Source organism: Macaca thibetana, chromosome 1 (assembly GCF_024542745.1).
Source record: "Macaca thibetana thibetana isolate TM-01 chromosome 1, ASM2454274v1, whole genome shotgun sequence".
NCBI classification, from domain to species: domain Eukaryota; kingdom Metazoa; phylum Chordata; class Mammalia; order Primates; family Cercopithecidae; genus Macaca; species Macaca thibetana.
Window position 1 is genome coordinate 69,300,665 of NC_065578.1, and position 21,019 is coordinate 69,321,683.

The window sequence follows — 21,019 nt, forward strand, 5'->3', positions numbered from 1 at the left end:
GAGAAGATTGCTCAGCAATTATATAACTTGTGGACTAAGGTATCATTACAGTGGTGATTCTGCCAATGGAGCAAGCCACAATACTCTTTGCTTGTATGTAAGCACTCATAAAATAATAATTTCTCATTGCAAAATGTAAGGAATTTACCAGTATAATTTCCACAGGATATTGTTAGAAAGAGGAAACTGCATTAATAGATAACTGATGCCATGCTGTTGTACTATTTTATAAGGCAACCCAGGACTCTGCAAACAAGATAATTTTTAATGATGCATTCACAAAACTCATCATTCAGGGATTCATATTCTTCCTTGCTCCATCTGCGGGAAGAGGAACTAAGCTCCTGGATCTTAAAGACATTAAAAAAGACTCATAGCCCCTTTCCCTATATGGTGTAAAGGTGTTGCACTGAACAGTCACATGAACGATTATCTACTCATAGTATCAAAATGAAAGCTGTTTTATGGATTCAGCCCATCCTCAAAGGACCTGACAGCAGCAAATATACATACTGGGGCATTGGGGCCAGAGAATCAGTTATCCTCCACGGTCCACCATTTATGTGGAGAATAGTCATAAGTGCCTAAGCTCAACAGATGCCAGAGAGCTCATCCATATTTCCACTAAGTTGGGCCATCTAAATGTAGCCATAGAAATTATAGAAAAAAACAAATTCATGTTTTTTCTTAAATGCCTTAATTTGCTTATGGTACAGGTCAAATTCCAAGACATCGAAAGAATATTAGGAGCATAGAAAATGTAAATTATTATCACCAATCAACTCTAAGTAAATGTCCTAGAATTTCAGATTAAATTACTATAAATTATTTACATTACATTTAAATTATTGCCTCCAGATGCCCAAACAGCCTGCAACAGGACTTTTCACTCCATCTTTTCACTCCATCTTTTTTGTGTAGATATGTATATTACATCAAATAAAAGTTTTTACATGATTAATATTAAGAAAAGAAGGACCCTCAGACATGCAGAATTGAAGCTTTTGTTTAATACTTTTACCCAAGGATAACAATATTCAGAGGCACGTGGGGCAATGGCAAGTTCGAAAATGTGCAAGAATAATGTTCCAGTTTTGCTCAACTTCATGACATTGGGTGATCCATAAACAAAAGCTTGCTAAAGATATGTTTTTCACTCATAGAAAAGGTACATACCATATGCCTATTTCCTGTCAGATTTTCTCCATGGATATAAAAAACGAGAATAGCAAACATATTTGTTTAAAACTCCATATAGCGCAAGATGTATATTTACTACATAAATATTAAACTACTTTTAGCATATTTAACTTTGTGCAGCTACTAGACAAATACAATTTATTGTATATGTTTCTAAATTCATTTTGTAGGTAATATAATTTATATATGTGTCACATCCTTAATTCTACTTCAAGTGATTATGTAAGGCAAAGTAATTTCAAAAAATTTATGCATTATATGAAAATAAAATTCAGGAGATCAAATTGTTTTAGTACTTCAGACTAAATTTAGGAAGGGGCTGAAACAGATTTTATTTTATATATAAAATGATTTTTAAAAATAAATTTCAAGCATAAATTATTTTATAAACATAACTGATTACTTCAGCTGCATCTTAGTCACATTGCAATTTGAGGTTCAGAATGCCACTAGGTTATTTGAGGACATTAAAAGTGAGATGAATTCTTTCTTTAATAAAAAATGAATTTTCACCTTTCAGTTCATTGTCTTAATGTTGGAGTAAAAAGTCCAAGATCTATTCAGAAACATTGGTAGGAATGAAATGTAGTCTTCACAGTCTCCTACAAATAGTATTCCTACAGGTGTGACGACTTATATCAAGCTTTCTTTAAAAGGCATGGTAGCGTGCTTTAGCCAATTGAAAAAATGTCGGTATCTAGACATTATAATAGAAAGGAGACATGAATTTCAGCTTATGAAAGCAAATAAATATCATTAATTCTTCAGGAAACGTTCACTGGGGCATAAATGTGAAAAAGTAAGGTCATTTAAAAGTATCAGTGTAGAGGTAATGAACAATTAAATAAATGCATGTATGTGTACTTTGGAAACCTAAACATTTTTAATCAAAATATGAAAGCACTTAAAATTAGCTTATCAATAAGATCTTACATAATTACTAAAAAGAATAACCAATAAATCCAGAGTTAAATAGTAAGTAATAGTAGTTTAGGATTACTGAATAGGTACCAAAGTACACATATATGCACTTTTTTTTTTTTTTTTTGAGACAGAGTCTTGCTCTTGTCACTCAGGCTGGAGTGTAGTGACGTGATCTCGGCTCACTGCAACCTCTGCCTCCAGGGTTCAAGCGATTCTCCCACCTCAGCCTCCCGAGTAGCTGGGACTACAGGCACCCGCCACCACACCCAGCAAATTTTTGTATTTTAGTAGAGACGGCGTTTCACCATGTTGGGCAGGCTGGTCTTGAACTCCTGACCTCAGGCGATCCGCCCGCCTCGGCCTCCCAAAGTGCAGGGATTACAGGCGTGAGCCACCGCACTTGGCCTATGCATTTATTTAATTATTCATTAGCTTTACAATATATATAGTATAGTTATACATAGTCTAAGTATCTGATTCTAAGTACAATGGAAAAGAAAACTGCTTCCTATATTTAAAAATCGTGTTGAATAAACCCATCGCCATGCACAAACCACATTTCCATTAAAAAGGACTATCACTTAACCCCTGAGGACATTCATTAATAGAAAACAAGCAACCTCTCTAGGGTAGAATTAAACATTAAAATGATTAAAGAAAAGTCATATGTATTTATTTGTCATTTTTTGTTTATTGAGGTATACTGAGTTCTCTGTTGAAAGAGAGAAAAAAAAAAATCAGATGTTCCCTTTGTCCTCTCTGTCAACGAATGTTTCTACCTTGACTCAGAATGACTTAACTTAATGGAGTACCTAGACTTGGGAACCTTTGCTTATTCCTACACTGAAGAAAAAGACCCATGATATGTTCAAGTTTTGTATGACTTGCACTTGCTGGAGTAGCTTCAGCTGAGGTGGTGGCATTAGCTGAGGTGGCTTCAGTTCCCTGAAGGTATTCATCTCTGGACCATAAAATGAGAGTGGCCAGACAGACAAAGAGAGAATCAAGAATGACTTTAACTTCTAAATCTTTGCTGGTTTTGCTGAGTGTGAACTGCTACCGCTTCATCCATCAGCCACAGGCAGTCTCAATGCTTTTACTCTGTGTGGCATAATTATCCTCCTTTAAATGCACTCTTAGTCTCAGATGTGTACAACTACAATATCCTTTTTCTTTAACCTACACCTTTTTAAAAACACATAGGAAATGAATGAAAATATCAGCACTGTAAAATTTTTAAATAATTATATAAATATCGAGACTAAATATGATTCCCCCACCCCTTTTGTTCTACTCTACACCACCTATGCACAGCCTTGGCCTAACAGCCACTTTGTTAGTCATCATATCAAGAATTCACAGCTGTAGTGTCTTCTGGCACTTGCCCCCAGCCTTTTTGACTTCCTGAGCCATGTCTAAGAAATGTTCTAGCATGTTCTGACCATAAAATGATGCATTAGCCATTGAATAAAACCATATTAAACCTATAAGAATCAGTTTGACTGAATATAGCTTACAACAAAACAATTTTTCACTTCAAAAACCTTATTTTAGCAGAATTAGTTAAAGAAAGTTTCACTGAATTCTTTACTTTTCAATTCATGATTTTAAAATAGTGCAGATAGTGTCAAAAAATTATACAACCAGAGGGGCTTTGAGGGAGCCTTCAGGAATTATAATCAGAAACCTGATTGTCAATACTATTTTAAGAATAGCTAAAAAGAAGAATCCACAGCCTCTTACATTTCCCACTCCTGTTTTTAATCATTTTTACTATTTTATGTTATTTGTGAAGCTGAGAGGAAAAGCCATTAGGGGCTCTGACTGGATCAGCAAACTGTACAAATCTTAGCAATTCACATATTCACCACAAGTTGGGGTCCTGTATTAAATACAGGCTTTAAAGGATTTATAAAATAAAATAAATGGTAAATAGTTCTTTTATTTTTTCCTAAGAATCCAGAAATCCAGAAGGGTTGTAAGTGAATGAAAATGATTATTGACTTTTAAAAGAACATATGACAAGCAAGTCAAAGAAAATTCAACAATTTCACTAAGAAATAAACAGGATGCAAATGCACTTTCAGTCACAATAGACAGACATCCCCGACGTGTTTAATTGTTAAACAATAGTAGAAATACTAAGCAATTAATAAAAGTTAAAACATAATTGTGAAGTAACCAAAACCAAACACAATTTTAGCACTTACGTTCAAATTCTCTAAAAAAGAACAGCCCACAATTATCAGTATCAAACTATAAAAAATATTCTAGTACTAATATATCATTTCTAAAAGCAATCTTAGAGAAACAGGAATAAATTGCTTATTTTTGGTTGCTTTTAACAGGTCTGAAGAGTGTCATCTTGACGCTCATATATATGCTACTAAACAAACTTTTAGAATGACCTAAAAGAATGATGCAAGTCCAAAGACCAAACAACGTGTATTTATTTTGCTAGAATATTACATTTCATTATCTTGCCACTAAGTGATTTGTGATCCCATAGTCCATTTCTTTGGGTTGCACTAGTCTCTTTGTTGCTCCAATGCATTATTAATAAATTTTTTTACAAATACAACCAAGTGATTTCCATTGTAATATTTACTTTTTTACAAATTAATGAAACTGAAATTCCTTTCCATGCATAAAATTTTTGTTAAATTTTTAGAAGACTTTAGTAAGTTGCAGAATTTTTACTTGTATCTCTACCTCAAATTTTCTGTTTCTAAAGCAGTTCTCCTTTCTGTTCATCTTTTATGGATTTTACACTTACCTGTTTTGTGAGCTAAGTGCAGCTATTCATGGAAGCATCATATTCAGCTGTCAGTCTCCTTTTCTTTCTCTCTCCCTCTTTCTCTCTTCTTCCCTCACTTCTCCTCCCTCTTAGCTTCTAATGGCCATAGAATAAATCTCTTGATGCATATGAATTTATCAGTTGCTAAGGTATCAAATTATTCAAAGCCTAAAACTTGATGCGTAGCAATTAACCTTAAAATACTTTGTAATCACACTTTTGATTCATGGAGAGGAGCACTATTGATAATACCTTTATCCTTGATATTTCAAGTGTTCTAATAATCATAGGGACTAAGTAAATATAGGCTCTGATGTATATCTAATGTTGCTTCTACAAGCCACAATATAGCTTCAATATTAACACTGCCCACATTATGAAAGAAAATTAATATTTGCTACTTTTTAGGGAAAAAAAAAAAGTTTCCCCCTAAAAATTGAATCTATGGCTATTGAATCTATGGCTCTGTTTGCTGTTTTCATGAGTCACTTTTGCCTCTAGAAACACTCTTTGAACTTTCATAGTTATATGAAAGCATGAAATACTATATGCTATTTTTAACTAATATGTTCTGAATTATAGTTGTATATAATTTTTACTTGAGATATGGTCTTCTAGAAACCAATTTCTCAGCATCAGCTAGAGCCAAGACTTTTCAGAATTTTAAGGAAAAGCATATTTCATATGTTGAAGTCGTAGGTCCCTTAAGACAAGTTCTATTTTGGTGTCTACGTTTACAATAGCTGGACTGTCACAATCGTTCACCTTCATCATTAAAAAGCCATATAAAGTTCCTTTCTCCTCTAAACTTAGAATGTTAAATGTTGGCCTTGTAAACTAGCTTTCTAAGTCCTTTAAGGTTTATGTCCAGAGATGTAGAGGCTAGGTAACCAGTAAGGCAAGGTCAGATCTTAACAATGCAAGAAGCCTCCCAAACTTATCCTTTTCCAAAATTACTTGTGAAAAGCAAAACGTTTTATAAGCACATTATGAGTACTTCTGAAATAGTCATTACGACTTGTATAAAGACTATTGATAGTTTTAAAATGAGGTGGAAATAGGAAATGGCAACAGATCATGCCTATGTGGTACATCCCGCTAGCCCTCTCTAGATTAACTTTGGTTCAAACCTAGAGGAGTCCCTCTGTGATGCATGAATCCACAGGATCTGTGCCTGTCTCAAACACGTCCAAATGCTGGTGTCTGAGAAGAGCAAAGATTTCCATTCTTTTGAAAGGAGTTTGCAGTACCTACCATATTGCTCTGTTGTGAGATACCCTCTAGAGGTGGTCCTGAGGGAAAGCCATTGTGCTTTCAAGTCACTAAAGAACCTGAGATGAGAGACATAAGAAAAACCCATTTAAAGACGCCACAAGCCACTAACTACAGTGGATTCTATTAGCCGTTACTATAAAGGGTTGAGACTCCTGACTTGGAGCTACTAAAGGAAGTGGTCCCTGAAAGTTAATAAAAAATCGTTTAGAAAGCCCTCCAGATGGGACCCATGTCCACTACTAGGAGTGAACAGTAATTGGAGCCATTATCACTGTGAGTCACAACCAGGGAACCACAGGTGAGGCAGGAGGAACTTTCCAGCCCCTTCCCATCCCCTTAGAGATGCCAATGTCCCCTTATTTGTTAGGAATTCAAAGGAAAGATGGCAAATATTGGCCTTTCAATATACTCTAAACAGAGAGGAAAATAATTTTTTCTGCCAATAAATCTGGTATAGTTGGAGACTCAGAAACTCTCAATGTGGGCTTTGCTGGATTAAAGACCTTGAGTTGTAGATTGAGTTTCAGACTTTTTTAAGAAAGTAAAAATAGAGACGGGGTCGCACCATTTTGCCCAGGGTGGTCTCAAATTCCTGGGCTCAAGCAATATGCCTACCATAGCCTTCCAAAGTGCTGGGTCTAAGGGAGTGAGCCACCATGGCTGGCAGAGTTTCAGACTTTTGATAATTAAAGTAACATTTATTGATGCTAGACTGAGTGTCATCCATTGTTCTATTTTATCTGTACTCAGTCACTTCATCTAACAATTCTGTAAAGTATGTACCATTTATTAACCCATTGTAGTGATGACGAAAAGTTAAGTCCATAGATATTAACTTGCCCAAGGTCACCAATTGTAAATGGTGAACACAGACAGGTAAACTCAAGAGCTATACTCTTGACCACTACTTGCAGTGTGGTAGATAGAAAAAAATGGCTTCTCAAAAACATCCTAGGCTGGACACAATGGCTCATGCCTGTAATTCCAGGACTTTGGGAGGCCAAGATGGGTGAACCACTTGAGTTTAGGAGTTCAAGACCAGCCTGGGCAACATGGCAAAACCCTGTCTCTACTAAAAATATAAAAATTAGCCAGGTGTGGTGGCACATGCCTGTAGTCGCAGCTACTCAGGAAGCTGAGGTGGGAGGATCACCTGAACCCAGGAGGCAAAGGCTGCATTGAGCCATGATCATGCCACTGCACTCCAGCCTGGGCGGCAGAGTGAAACCCTGTCTCAAAAAAAAAAAAAAAAAATCCTAATTCTCTAATTATCAGAACTGTGAATATGTTACATTACATGGCAGACAGGACTTTGCAGATGTGATGAAGTTAAGGACCTTAAAATGAGAAGATTACCCTAGATTATTCAGATGGGCCCAGTGTAATCACATGGGCCTTAAAAATGGAGAATCTTTCCTAGCTGCAGTCAGAGGAAGATGTGACAGCAGAAAAATGGTCAGAGAGATTCACCATTGCTGGCTTTGAAGATGGAAGAATGGGATCGTGAGCCAAGGAATGTGGACATTTCCTAGAAGCTACATAAGGCAGAGAAATGGATTCTCCCCCTGAAGTTTCCAGAAAAGAATGCAGCCAGCCATACCAAAACTTTTATTTTAGCCCAGTGAGACCTATGTTGAACTTCTAACCTACAGAACAGTAAAATTATAAATTGGTGAAGGTTTAAGTCACTAGGTTTATGGTACTTTGTTACAGCAACAGTAGAAAACTAATACATATTGCCTCTTGGAAAAAGAGTTATTGATTCCCTTCCTCTGGGACTTGACAGAAGCAGAGAGAATGCTTCATGGTATGTAAATTAAACTTGAAATTAAAGTTGCTGCTACTTTTAGCTCCTAGTTTTATGGGTTATTATATAACAGCAGTTTTATGATAAAGTTTTATGATAAAGCTATGCAATAATAAACTATTATAATTTTTCATTTTGACTTACATTAGTACATTACATAGCTAGTTTTAAATGTATTGCATCATAATTTGTCCTTCATTTAGCATTCTGCCAAATGTTATAAGAAACTGAACACATTTAAGATCTTGCTAGCAGAGTTGAAAGATTTATAAGATGCCATTATTTGGATATTTGATACACACAAGTTGGCTTGTTATTGTTTGGAAGTTAGGAGATAACTTTTCACCAAACAGTAGGAAGTTATTGTTTCTAATTTTTAGAATACAAACAGACTGATTATTTCCCACCAAACTCTGTCAACAGTGCCAAAGTATTCTTTAAAATCTCAGGATAAAATGAGTTGTTAAAAGGGTGACACGTTGCTACAATGAGCTTTTTCAAAGCAGGGTCAGCATTTTCACATTTCTCATCAATATTCATCATAAAAGAGACCACAAAATGGGTTTAGATTTATCTGGTCTCTTTCATATAGCAACGTTTATATGCCTAAATGCAGTTAAAAATTAGGGCACTGACCTTTGCAGGCAGTCTTGGGAAACATTCCACCTCCACAAATAGTGAATGCCAAAAACCGTGATCAAATGGAGCAGTCATTGCTTTCTGTTTGGATTAATGTGGCAGTATGCTGGCTGATAGGATATATATGGAAAAAAGGAAACTATCCCAATGGGCAGGACCAATTTCTTAGTTGATAAAGTTTATTGATTGAAAAGACGTAATAAAGTGAAGTAATAAAGCTTTCGGAAAAAAGCAATACATGCTTTGGAAGACTCAGGCCACCATAAGAGTAAGCAAAGCAAGTCTTCAAAACAGAGGTTGAATCCTCCAGAACTATGTGATCAGTGAAATTAAACCTGCCACAGACACCACATTTGTATTCTTTCAGCAGTTCAGGTGTGGACTGTTGGTAGTTCCTCCAAGCATTGCAGATATGATGGCTATAATTCAACTTCTATGAACTGGATTCATACAAACATTACTAAAACTGTTCCTGTACAATGAGCTAAAGAAAGGCAATCAAAATTAACTGGGTAGCAGACATTTTGACTGCTGAGATAAAATAATAGTCAAAACAACTTCACTTCCAGCGATCAGAGATGTAGTGGCTTATTTTGGGCAACTGAGTCATTCTGCCTATTGTACAGAGACCCCAGTAGTAAAGGAGGGGCTACCAGGGGAACTGATTGTATATATAGTCTCTTCAAATGATGGAACATGAGAGCTATTTGCCCAGTGTGGAAAGAACCATGGGTGTTATATTTGTTGTCACAACTAGTGCCATTCACTGGCCTGGTGGATGAATCATTGAGCCTTATTGAACTCTTTTTTTCAAACAACTAGTTTTCTTTTTTCTTTTGAATTGACCATTTGTACAACTGAATTGGCCAATGTTGTTAATGCATCACTCCTAAGAGTGCCACCATTAACCCAAATTATTTAAGTTTGTTTTATTTTCTTAATCTTATAAGTAGTGCGTAATCATTGTAGAAAAATAGGAAAACACAAATAAGAAAACAGAAAAAAAATCTGATGTCCCATTACCCTTTATTACCACTGTTAATGTTTAGAAGATATCCTTGCAGATATTTTTCCACACAAATATATATAAAAACACATTTCAGCAAAAATAGCATCCCACCACACACAATGTTTTATAACTTGCTTGTTTCATTAAACATTTGTGTACTTCTACCTCAGCCATTTAGGACTTCACTTTTAGTGACCACGTATCATTCTACTGTATGGATTTACTATAATTTCTTTAATCAATACCCTGTTATTAGACTGTTAGGTATGGTTTGTAATTTTTGTTATTACAAATAATACTATTATGGACATATTAGCATATGTGTATTGCATATTTGTCCAGTTATATCCTTTTAAGTCCTAGAAGGCTAATTACTTGGTTAAAAGTTATACAGTGTTCTAGAAATTTTGATGCCTATCTGTAGTTTCATCTCTAAATAAGAAGGAAAACAGATTAAAATATGAAAGATAAAAATCATTCAAAAGTCTTACATTAATAGGTTTCACAAACTTCTGAAAAACCAAGTGAAAACACAAGTAGAAATATTTTAGTTTGGGTCTGTCTGTTAAACCATTTACACATACACACACATATACACACACACAAAGTTATGAGTTTAAGTGAGTCATGTTTACAGATCAGCAAATAACATGCTTTTCTAAATAACAGGCAAGAATAACAAAATATTGTCTTCTATTTTATTAATAATGCTTAGGAATAGAAAACTATTAACAGCTATATTGAAATATAATTGATATACTACAAAATTCACCCTTTTAAAGTGTACAATTAAGTGATTTTTATGTGTTCAGAGTTGTGCAACCATCATGATTATCTAATTTCAGAACATTTTTATTATGTACAAAAAGAAACTCTGTACATGTTAACAGTTACTCCCCAGCTACTGGCAAATGCTAATCTGCTCTCTGTTTCTATGCATTTGCCTATTCTTGTCATTTCACGTAAATGGAATTATATGATAGTTGGCCTTTTGTGACTTGTTTCTTTCACTGAGCATAATGTTTTCATAATGTTTTCTTCTATGTTGTAGCATGTTTCCATACTTTATTCCATTTTATTGCCAAATAATATTTCATTATATAGATATAACCACATTTTGTTTATCCATTCATCAGTTCATTCTTTGGATGTCAATTGAAATCTTATCACCATCATGTTTAAAATCTTTCAGTAGCACCTGAAATTGGTAAGAAGGTTTATGAAAGGCCATCTTAATCTTGCCCTAACCTACTTTTTGGCCTGATCCTCTGCTGCACTCCCAGCCCCATCCAGCCCCATCCACTACCACCCTTCCATCAGCACTCCAGCCATAGCAGAACCACTTGCAATTTCCCAGATATAACAGGCACACTCACTGATGTGCTGTGCCTTCTCTCTGCAATATCCTTCTTCCCCTTACCTGTGTGGATGACTTTTGCATATTCTTTGTTATTCAGCTATCAGGTATTTTCTCCTCTTGGAAGACCTAACACACAAATATAAGCTAGGTGCAACATATTTTTACAATCCATTATACCTCTATTATAACACTTGTCACAAAGTTTATAATTATTGGTTTTCTTGACCTCTCCTCCACTAGACTGTGAGCTCATTAAAGTCAGAAACTATATTCTGTCTATCTCTATATCATGAACCATCCAGGCCTAGCATGTGGTAGACATTCAATATATGTTTTCTTTCTATACATGGTCAACAAAATTAATTTGACTTTCTTATAAACTGCATTAATCAATTTAGGGATTTTATAACCATATAGTCATAAACTTTATTTAAAATGCATGTCCAGTTTGCTTATATTTAATTTGTTCATATGCATTTTATATTAAAATTCTCAGTAACATATGAAATAATATGCATTAAAATAAACCCGAATGTATATATAATTCTAGTAAAAGTTTTAAAGTATACAATGAACTATCAAATAGAAGATACTTTTTCAAATACCTTCAACTGCCTTTAATGGAGACATATTTAAGAAGAATAACTTAAGACAAATTCAGAATTTATATAAAAAATGGTTCAACATCACATTTCAAATGATTTAAGAAAAAAGTCATTAAGAATATGCCATGAGATCAATTTATAAATCATAATTGCACTTTCAAAACAAGATAAGCTTCTTTTTGCAAGCAAAAATGTTGCTTCTCTTAAACCTGGCTTGGAGAGTGCTGCCTTGCTTAAAATACTATAATAATCTTTGAAGCCTACACACATAAACTGTTTCTGAATCTGTTTTCACTGTTTTCTATGTGCATGAAGATTTGTTTAAGTAGGCCTGGTTCTTGGTAATAGAATCCTAACCTCTGTTACTTCTGACTTATAGGGTATCTTTGTTACTAGGGTTCAGCCTGATGGGCCAGCATCAAACCTACTGCAGCCTGGTGATAAGATCCTTCAGGTAAGGCAGAAAAAAGAAATGCATGCAAATGCCAATACTGAAACAGATATGTAACCATGTTACCACGTTAAATGATTTGAATTACATGACTGAAAATAAGTCCTTCTTACATTGCTTATTTGTCTTTATTGTTTTGGGGCTGAAAGTCAAGTCAAAAACAATTCAGTCTGACAAATCCTATATCCCTAGCACCTTACACAGTACTTGGCACATGACAGATGTTTTGCATATTTTTGTTGAACTGAATGAAATTACTTGATAATATAAGAAATATATATATATATAATATATGTATATATGTGAATCTATGCATAGTTATCAAGTAAGAGTAAATGCCCAAACACAGTATGTGTGTGACTTTCATGAGGGAGAAGGAACTGGTCCATATTTAGTTTCTCAGCCACAGGCTTATTACTGTTTGAATGCTATGAAATACATAATACATCATTCTACTCCCCCTGCTTAGATAAACAAAAGTTTAGCTGTATATAAGGTGACTTTTTAAAATGCATTGTGTGATGGAAAATGACTTTCACTAACTTAAAGCTCTGGCATATCAGAAAAGATTCACCCCAATAAAGAGTTAAGCAAATACTTTACATAACCTCATTTATTTGGCTTTTTTTGTCCTTGTCTCTGAATTCATTGTCTTTAATTTTTTTGCTTTGTTTCTTATCAGTGATTTGCAGCTCATTAATTCACTTCCTATATAAGAGGTACATAATCATTTTCTACATTCCAAGGAAAAGCTCTTAAGCATTATCGACATATTTAAGATTCAGTATTTTGACTCAGAACCCCAGAAATTTCCCATTATATAAATAGGTGGAACTACTTGATACTGCTGATATTTGATCATGTGCAACAATTATGAAATGGCTCAACATAATATATTGAAGATTTAGATTCACTGAGAAGACAGGACATGTGAAAAAGGAACCTTAGATCAGTTATACAAACACAGTTGACATGTGAAAAAGGAACCTCACATCAACATATTGGAAGAAAACCCCACCCCCGATATTTAACGTGGGTTCTTTTCTATTTCCCTAAGTATCGCGGCTGGTTTGAAAAATAAAGGAAAAGAGTATAAGACAGAGAAACTTTAAAGCTGGGTGTCCGGGGGAGACATCACATGTCAGCAGGTTCTGTGATGCTCTCCGAGCCGTAAAACCAGCAAGTTTTTATTAGCGATTTTCAAAAGGGGAGGGAGTGAACGAATAGGGTGTGGGTCACAGAGATCACAGGACAGGGTGAAATTAAAATTGATAATGAAGTTTCGGGCATGCATTGTTCATTGATAACATCTTATCAGGAGACAGGGTTTGAGAGCAGACAACCTGTCTGACCAAAATTTATTAGGCAGGAATTTCCTCATCCTAATAAGCCTAGGGGTGCTACAGGAGACCAGGGCTTATTTCATCCCTTTGGCTTCGACCATAAAAGACACTGCCCCCATGGGGGCCGTTCATAGGCCTACCCTCAGGGGTGCATTCTCTTTCTCGGGGATGTTCCTTGCTGAGAAAAAGAATTCAGCGATATTTCTCCTATTTGCCTTTGAAAAAAGAGAAATATGGCTCTGTTCCGTGCGGCTCACCGGCAGTCAGACGCCAAGTCTTATCTCCCTTGTTCCCTGAAGATTGCTGTTAGTTATCCTGTTCTTTTTTCAAGGTGCCCAAATTTCATATTGTTCAAACACACATGCTCTACAAACAATTTGTGCAGTTAATGCAATCATCACAGGGTCCTGAGGCGACATACATCCTCCTCAGCTTACGAAGATAACAGAATTAAGAGATTGAAGTAAAGACAGGCATAGGAAATCACAAGGATATTGATTGGGGAAGTGATAAGTGTCCAGGAACTCTTCAAAATTTATGTTCAGAGATTGCAGTAAAGACAGGTGTAAGAAATTATAAAAGTATTAATTTGGGGAACTAATAAATGTCCATGAAATCTTCACAATTTATGTTCTTCTGCCATGACTTCAGCCGGTCCCTCCATTCAGGGTCCCTAACTTCCCGCAACAGACATGTAAAAAAGAAACCTTAGATCAACTATACAAACACAGTTAAACAATGCAAGGATCCCCTCAAGTCAGCTCCAAGGAGATCTTCTATCTCCAATGTACTGCGTTCTCTCAGAAAGTCCTAGAAAAGTAGAAATCCTAAGATTGCTTTAACATTTCATTCTCAGAAATTTTTGTTGTTGTTGTTGTTTGTTTTGTTTTGTTGTTGTTGTTGTTTGTTTTTTGAGATGGCGTTTCACTCTTATTGCCCAGGCTGGAGTGCAATGGCACCATCTTGGCTCACCACAACCTCCGCCTCCCAGTTTCAAGCGATTCTCCTGCCTCAGCCTCCCGAGTAGCTGGGATTACAGGAATGCGCCACCACACCCAGCTAATTTTTGTATTTTTAGTAGAGACAGGGTTTCTCCATGTTGGTCAGGCTGGTCTCGAACTTGCAACCTCAGGTGATCTGCCCACCTTGGCCTCCCAAAGTGCTGGGATTATAGGCCTGAACCACTGCGCCAGGCCTCTCGGAAATGTTTTAAACTAATTAACAAGATCACAATCAGCTACTCAAGTTTTCAAAAATGATAGTTCTCTGAAAAGAGTTTAAGCTACTTCGGCCTGTGCCAGTGTCACAATAGAAATACCACCCAGCAGGCCTGAGTCCAGTCTATGCAGGCAGAAGATGCAAACAGCAGTTGGTCTTTTGAGCTAGAGCTGAGAAACAATAACAACCACACATATAATAATCTAAAATTTTCCTTTACCACTTTATTATGGAAGTTCTATATTTTTGGATAGCCTAACTAGTTCTTTGATCTTAGATATTTTACATCATGTCTATGGGCCTCAGATTCATTATGTGTAAAATGAACTGCTGTTTATATGTCTGAAGTCCCTCCCAGCTCACAAATTCAACTCTTTGAAAATTGTATGAATTGCAGTGAAAAACAGCTGAGAATAAACTTAAACTAACAACGTAACTCTCTTAACATTTGGTAAATGCTGCTCATTAGCAAAGGAAATGGCTAATTTTTTTCTCCACTGAATTTCAAAGAAATTATTTTAAATCTTAGAGTCTGGAAAAAAATATAGCCAATTAATCTCAGATCTCTTACCTACTAGAATGTGAGGCTGGGTAGAGAAGTATGCTATAGCTTGAGCCAATGTTACAGAGTTCCTTCCTCCATGACAGAAGCAAAATAAAGATTTTTCCCTTCTGCTAGAATTCAGAAATGTATACATAAGTATTATAACAAAATTATACACAGTATATCTTGCAGATGGAAACATAGGTTAGTGTCAGACCAGACACGATGGCTCACGCCTGTAACCCCACCACTTTGAGAGGCAGAGGCAGTAGGATGGCTTGAAGCCAGAAGTTTAAGACCAGGCTTGGCAGCACAGTGAGACTTCGTCTCTACAGAAAATTAAAAATTAACCAGGTGCAGTGGCAAGCACCTGTAATACCAACTACTCGGGAGGCTGAGGTGGGAGAAGTACTTGAGCCCAGGAGTTGGAGGCTGCAGTGAGCTGTGATTATGCCACTGCACTCCAGGCTTAGTGACAGAGTGAGAATCTGTCTCAAAAAAATGAAAAATAAAAATAAAAACATTAGTGTCTACTTACAAGGTATTAGAATGCTCTTTTCTGGCTATGAAATTCTAGAATTATATGTGAGGACATGAGGGTTATGAGGGTTCAGTATTTCTAATCCCGGAGAGGTAAAAATACAGCAAAATGCAAGGAAATGGATTCCTCATGCAAGAAGTAGCAAGAAATTTTCAGCCAAGAATACTGCAGAAAAGCTGCACCCAAGATGTTTCCTCTCCACAAATGACCAGCAAGGATGTGACATTTTAGTTTTGTCATAGAACTCACTTGTACCTAGTCCCATAAAACCAAAGCCATTTTCAATAAAGAAAAAAGTACATGGACTTTAATCAAATTATATATTTACAGTTTCATTCATACTAGTTAAAAAGTACACATGGCCAATTATACTTTCTGAAAGAAACGAGAATGACTAATTCTAAAATGAAATTGTTTGCAATATCAGATGCTAAGAAGGCAAGCTATATATTCATCTATTTATAATACTATTGTCTCTTAGCTTAAAGAATGCTGGGGAAAAATTGTTTCATAACATTGGGTTATCTATCACTTAAAAGGTCAGAATCGTGTGTTTTCAGTGGAGCAAATTTATTTACAAAGCTCAGTGGCAATGTTCGACCTAAAGAATCGAAGTAAAAGAAGGGAAAAAAGAAAAGAATGGCCCTCCCTAAGTGTCAGTACTTTTGGGGTTTAATCTAACCCAATAGCAAATAGCAAAAGATATATGAGAGAGCACAAGAGATGCACCTTTCCTAATCCCTCTTCCCAAACCCAGAATTTATTAGATCTCTTTCTTTCTCTATTACTCTTTATACCATCCACTCTTTTCTTCTTCTGCTGTGATATTATGAGGATGTTATTTGAATTACATGAAGATGTGTGCAATAAGGGATGATGTTAATTAAAACATATTCGCATCATTTTTCTGTTGTACTATTCGTTTTCCCAGAATAGACACATTGTAATTACCCTAAGACAGTGTGGCATATGGAAAGAGCAACTGACCCTTCATAGACTCACCTTCTGCTAAGTTCAATTATCTAACAGTAAGAGAAAAAACTGAAAGCATATGGAATATAAAAATATGTCAGAATGAGCCTTTTGAATTTGCCAATATTTGAAATGACAGTTTTGTCAATTTATCATCATAGTTTCTTTTTTCTAATGTTCTTTTCAGCTAAAAAATTCAGTCTAATTCCTCATAAATTTTATAATTCAAAATATATATGAATACAGAAAATCTAGTAATTATAGTTACTCTGTTGAAAAGATGAATAGACTGGAAAATATATATATACTGTACCTGATAGTTAACAACATGATTCACAGTTGTAACCTAAAACTCACTTGCAAGTATGTCCTGCTCTATCAGGGAAGCCAAACCCTCTCCTCTTCATTTACCCACCCCCATCTCCATACATAAGCCTAATTTTGGCAAGAGAAGAGAAATAATTTATAGAGAATTAGTTAACGACATCCAGATTTTGCCAATAACCAAAACAGATTTTTCTAATATGAGGTATATAAATAAGGTACTTAATTGAAGATAATTTTATAGTCTCTTTTACCTTATCATCATTTTAAGGGTTTTGGAGTTTGCAATCAAAGCATACTCTTTGTCTACGGCTCTATTTCAAGATGCTAAAAGAGAATAATCAATGAGATAATAATTCAAACAAGCCAGATTTTTTCTTTTTCCTTGTCTTAGAAAGAATCTTGGCCCTACAATTCATATAGACAGTTCAAGAAACTACTGTCAACAATGTCTATCAACAAATACTTGGACTATTAGCAGAGTCATTATTGCACTTTTTTTACTTTTTTAAAGTTAGTTTTTGGTAAGTCATTTGGCTCAGAGCATCTTATCTTGGCCAAAATCGTGGGGTTTGATGCCCGTTAGACCTATTATCATTGCTCTGTTCTATACCACAGTGACAACTTCACTCCACATCCTGATTAGTGTCTTATAAGGAAATATCATTAGAAGCCCCTTAATAGGTAGAAGGGAAGTCATGTGTCCTAAGGGAGCTAATAGCTAGGGAGACAAAGTGAATGTATGCACTCATTAGGAAACTAATAAAGTACTTGATTTTGTGATGTATCTAATAAATATTGTAGCTGTGTTAACGGAATCGAGTAATTAATATAAAAATGTGTATCCTGGGATGCAGAGAGGATGGCCACTCTCAGACAAAAATACAAGATGTAAGACCCTCCTCTTCTTAGCTCCTCCAGTGAATCAGTGAGGGAGTGGGAGAGGAGACCTTTGTGGCAGGGTGCACTGGGGATCATGGAGATCTCTGGTTGTAGGGGGAGTCAAAAGAAGGGAGTTTATTCCTGGTGGAGCAGAAGTTCCTCCAGGATTAACAGAGAGAAAAGAAGGAGGAGGACAAATACCTGTGGGCTAGACTGACATGAGTTTTCAGGGGCAGGGGTAAGAGGTTTATGCTAGAAAGGGTGAGTATGGAGTATAAAGGAGAGAATATTGGGGAAGAAGACCCCAGACTCGTGTTAGAGTCATGAAGAAAGGAAACCCTGGGATTTTAATAAGTTTTTTCATGGACTGGGAGAATTTCAAGCATGGTGATGAGTTGGAGTGAGGCTCAGGATGGCGGTAGGGAGAGACAGCAAGCAGGATATGGCATTCAAGGCTCAGAATGGGAGAGGTAAGTTCAGACTCCCCAAAGAGAAGTCTAAATGAAATGTCTGTGTATGGGTGGATCTGTTGTACACAGATATATATACAAACACTGAATCAATGCTTCCTTGTCTGAATGGAAATCTGATGGCTCTGTTAATGACCAGTAGGTGTGATTAGCTTGCTGAGAGAATTTTCTTACTTAGGTAAAGCTCACTTATTCCACAGCCAGAGCTATAAGAAACAAAAACATAAGCTAGAAAACAAACAAAGTGCTTCTGAGGAGCCATAATTAATGTCACAAAGTCCATGCACTACATTTCATTCCTTTTACTCATAAGAGAGGATTTATATCATACCTGGGAGTCTTTTATCTAGTTGTCCAGACCACCAAGGTGAAAGCCTTTGGCTCCAGGCTCATTGCCAGAAGCAAGAAGTCATAGCCAACAGCTTCACTCTGCAGTAAGAGAGAAACTTCTTTTAAAAGCCAGAAATAGAAGAGAACAACTTCTTTTAAAAGCCAGAAACAAGATTTTAAAAGTACAGCAGATTGTACTCCTAAAATCTTGTTTCTGGCTTTTAAAAGAACGTTTTGTACTTTCAGTATGGAACAGTTTTTCTCAATGACATTTTTTGACATATCTTTGAAAAAAAAAAGAGTTCATGGTGAACTAAGTTTCGTAATCACTTCATACTCTATCCCTTGTTTCAGGACTTTACACTGTACTAAATAGGCTAAGAACTCTAAGAAATCTTACAGATATATGTTTCAACATGTTTAACTATACAGTCCTCTTTACCAAAGCATCAATTAACTACTTCCACACAACACACTTTGGGAAATGTTTGTTATAGAAACAAACTAACGGGGCCATGGCTGTGTCCAAGAGAGTGTTGATGTTCACAATTATTACCATAAATCATTAAGAAAGGGTTAATGTTCAGTTTCTGAGTTTTTAAAAATTTCTCAAAAAAAACCTCCAAAAATAAAACCCCTAAAGAATGAGAAGTTGTTTATGGTTAAAATGAAGTGTTGAACCCTTAAAGAAATAAAGTATTTGAAAATTGTACTAAAGCATTTCCCAACAAGGCCAAGTAAGTTCCACATTTCTATAGTTTATCTTATTTGTGGTTGAAAATCAAAAGCACCAGAGACATTGGGGGTGGGGGACTATGGAGGAATAATCACATAACTTTTAATGTTTAGGTAAATAATTGCTTATAATGATATAATACATTGAAGAGTAAGATTTCGTTTAATACAATTGGATTAGAAAGGAACCAGAAATAGGTTTGAAAACTATGTGTTGGTTAGGCACAGTGGCTCACACCTGTACAATGCTTTGGGAGGCAGAGGCAAGAGGATTGCTTGAGGCCAGGAGTTCAAGACAAGTCTTGGCAGCATAGCAGATCCCATCTCTACAAAAAAAATTAAAAATTAGCCAGGTGTGATGGCACGCATGTGTAGTTCCAGCTACTAAAGAGGCTGAGGTAGGAGGATCCTTCCAGCCCAGGAGGTTGAGGCTGCAGTGAGCTATGATAGAGTCACTGCACTCCAGCCTAGGTTACAGAATGAGAACCCATCATTAAACTGTCTTTTAAAGTATGCTTTTATATGCCAGATTTTGACTGCATATTATTATACATTTAGTTTTGTTCATAATATACAATGTTCTTGCACAGAAAACCAATAAAAATATTGAGGAAATACTTTTTGAAAATCAAAACATATTTTGAGTATTTAGTAAAACATGAAAACCAATAAAACAAATTAGGTTTTTTAGGGTGACTCTATCATTCATAGTTTAGCTAGTAGAAAAGTAACATCCATTAAGTGTCTCTATTGTGTCATTTAAATCATACAACAACCCTGCAAGACATCTATTGTTGACAGATGTTCGATAACTTATTTGAGTTCTTCCATTGTCAACAAAATAACAAACAGAGAGACTCTTTAAAAGAAAATGATGTTTATTTGGGAATAGAGCATTGAAATTGGAATACATATGCCATAGTAAACTATGCATGTATTCAGGAAGTTAAAGAAAGACAGCGGTTTTTAAAGGAAAAAATAAGGATTATGTAACTACTTTTAAATAATTATCCTTGGCTACAAAGATCGATAGCAAGGCTGATGCCAGTCCAAGATTGGACAACCAATTGCTGGGCAATGTCCCTGCAGAAGTATTTGTTGTGTAAGGTTGCAATGGCTTTTGTGTAAGGTCGTGTTTTTGCAGTCTTTTGTGACAGTTTTTGTTATCAGGTATACAAGTATGAGAACCCTCTCTTCATGGCCTTCCCCGCTCTATTTGCCGGGTTTTTTGTTTTGTTTTGTTTTGTTTAACACTAGTCACTCCATTTGATTCTGACAACTTTCACACCATTACACAATACTGATTCTATGGAGCAAATTTTGCAGATGGTATCATATTTATTACATTTTCTAATTTATTTATTTATTTGGAAAATGTGCATCAAATGCCCACTGTGTACAAAGTATTGTGCCAAGAAATGTAAACAATGTTATATGAATGTAACCAAGTTCCTGCCTTCCACAACCTAGTCCTGGAAATAGACATACCCAAATTATACAGAGCAGGAAACAAAGCAGGAAGAGAGACAAAAAGAGCTGAGTATCAAACATTTGATAAAATGAATGCCAGCCTGTCATTTAAGAGCAAGCTCT

The 21,019-nt window shown here is 35.7% G+C and overlaps 2 protein-coding genes across 4 annotated transcripts in view; both read left to right on the forward strand.

Annotated features, from left to right (window-relative positions):
- The window catches only part of LRRC7 (leucine rich repeat containing 7), a 1,535,715-nt gene that overhangs the window by 1,504,064 nt on the left and 10,632 nt on the right, over positions 1-21,019 (forward strand). For all 3 annotated transcript variants that reach the window (XM_050804492.1, XM_050804501.1, XM_050804511.1), the window contains one exon: positions 11,996-12,070. In XM_050804492.1, the coding sequence (XP_050660449.1) occupies positions 11,996-12,070 (75 nt within the window). The remainder of the gene's footprint in view (positions 1-11,995; positions 12,071-21,019) is intronic.
- Positions 1-21,019, forward strand: part of SRSF11 (serine and arginine rich splicing factor 11) — a 763,374-nt gene that overhangs the window by 603,949 nt on the left and 138,406 nt on the right. The window lies entirely within an intron of this gene.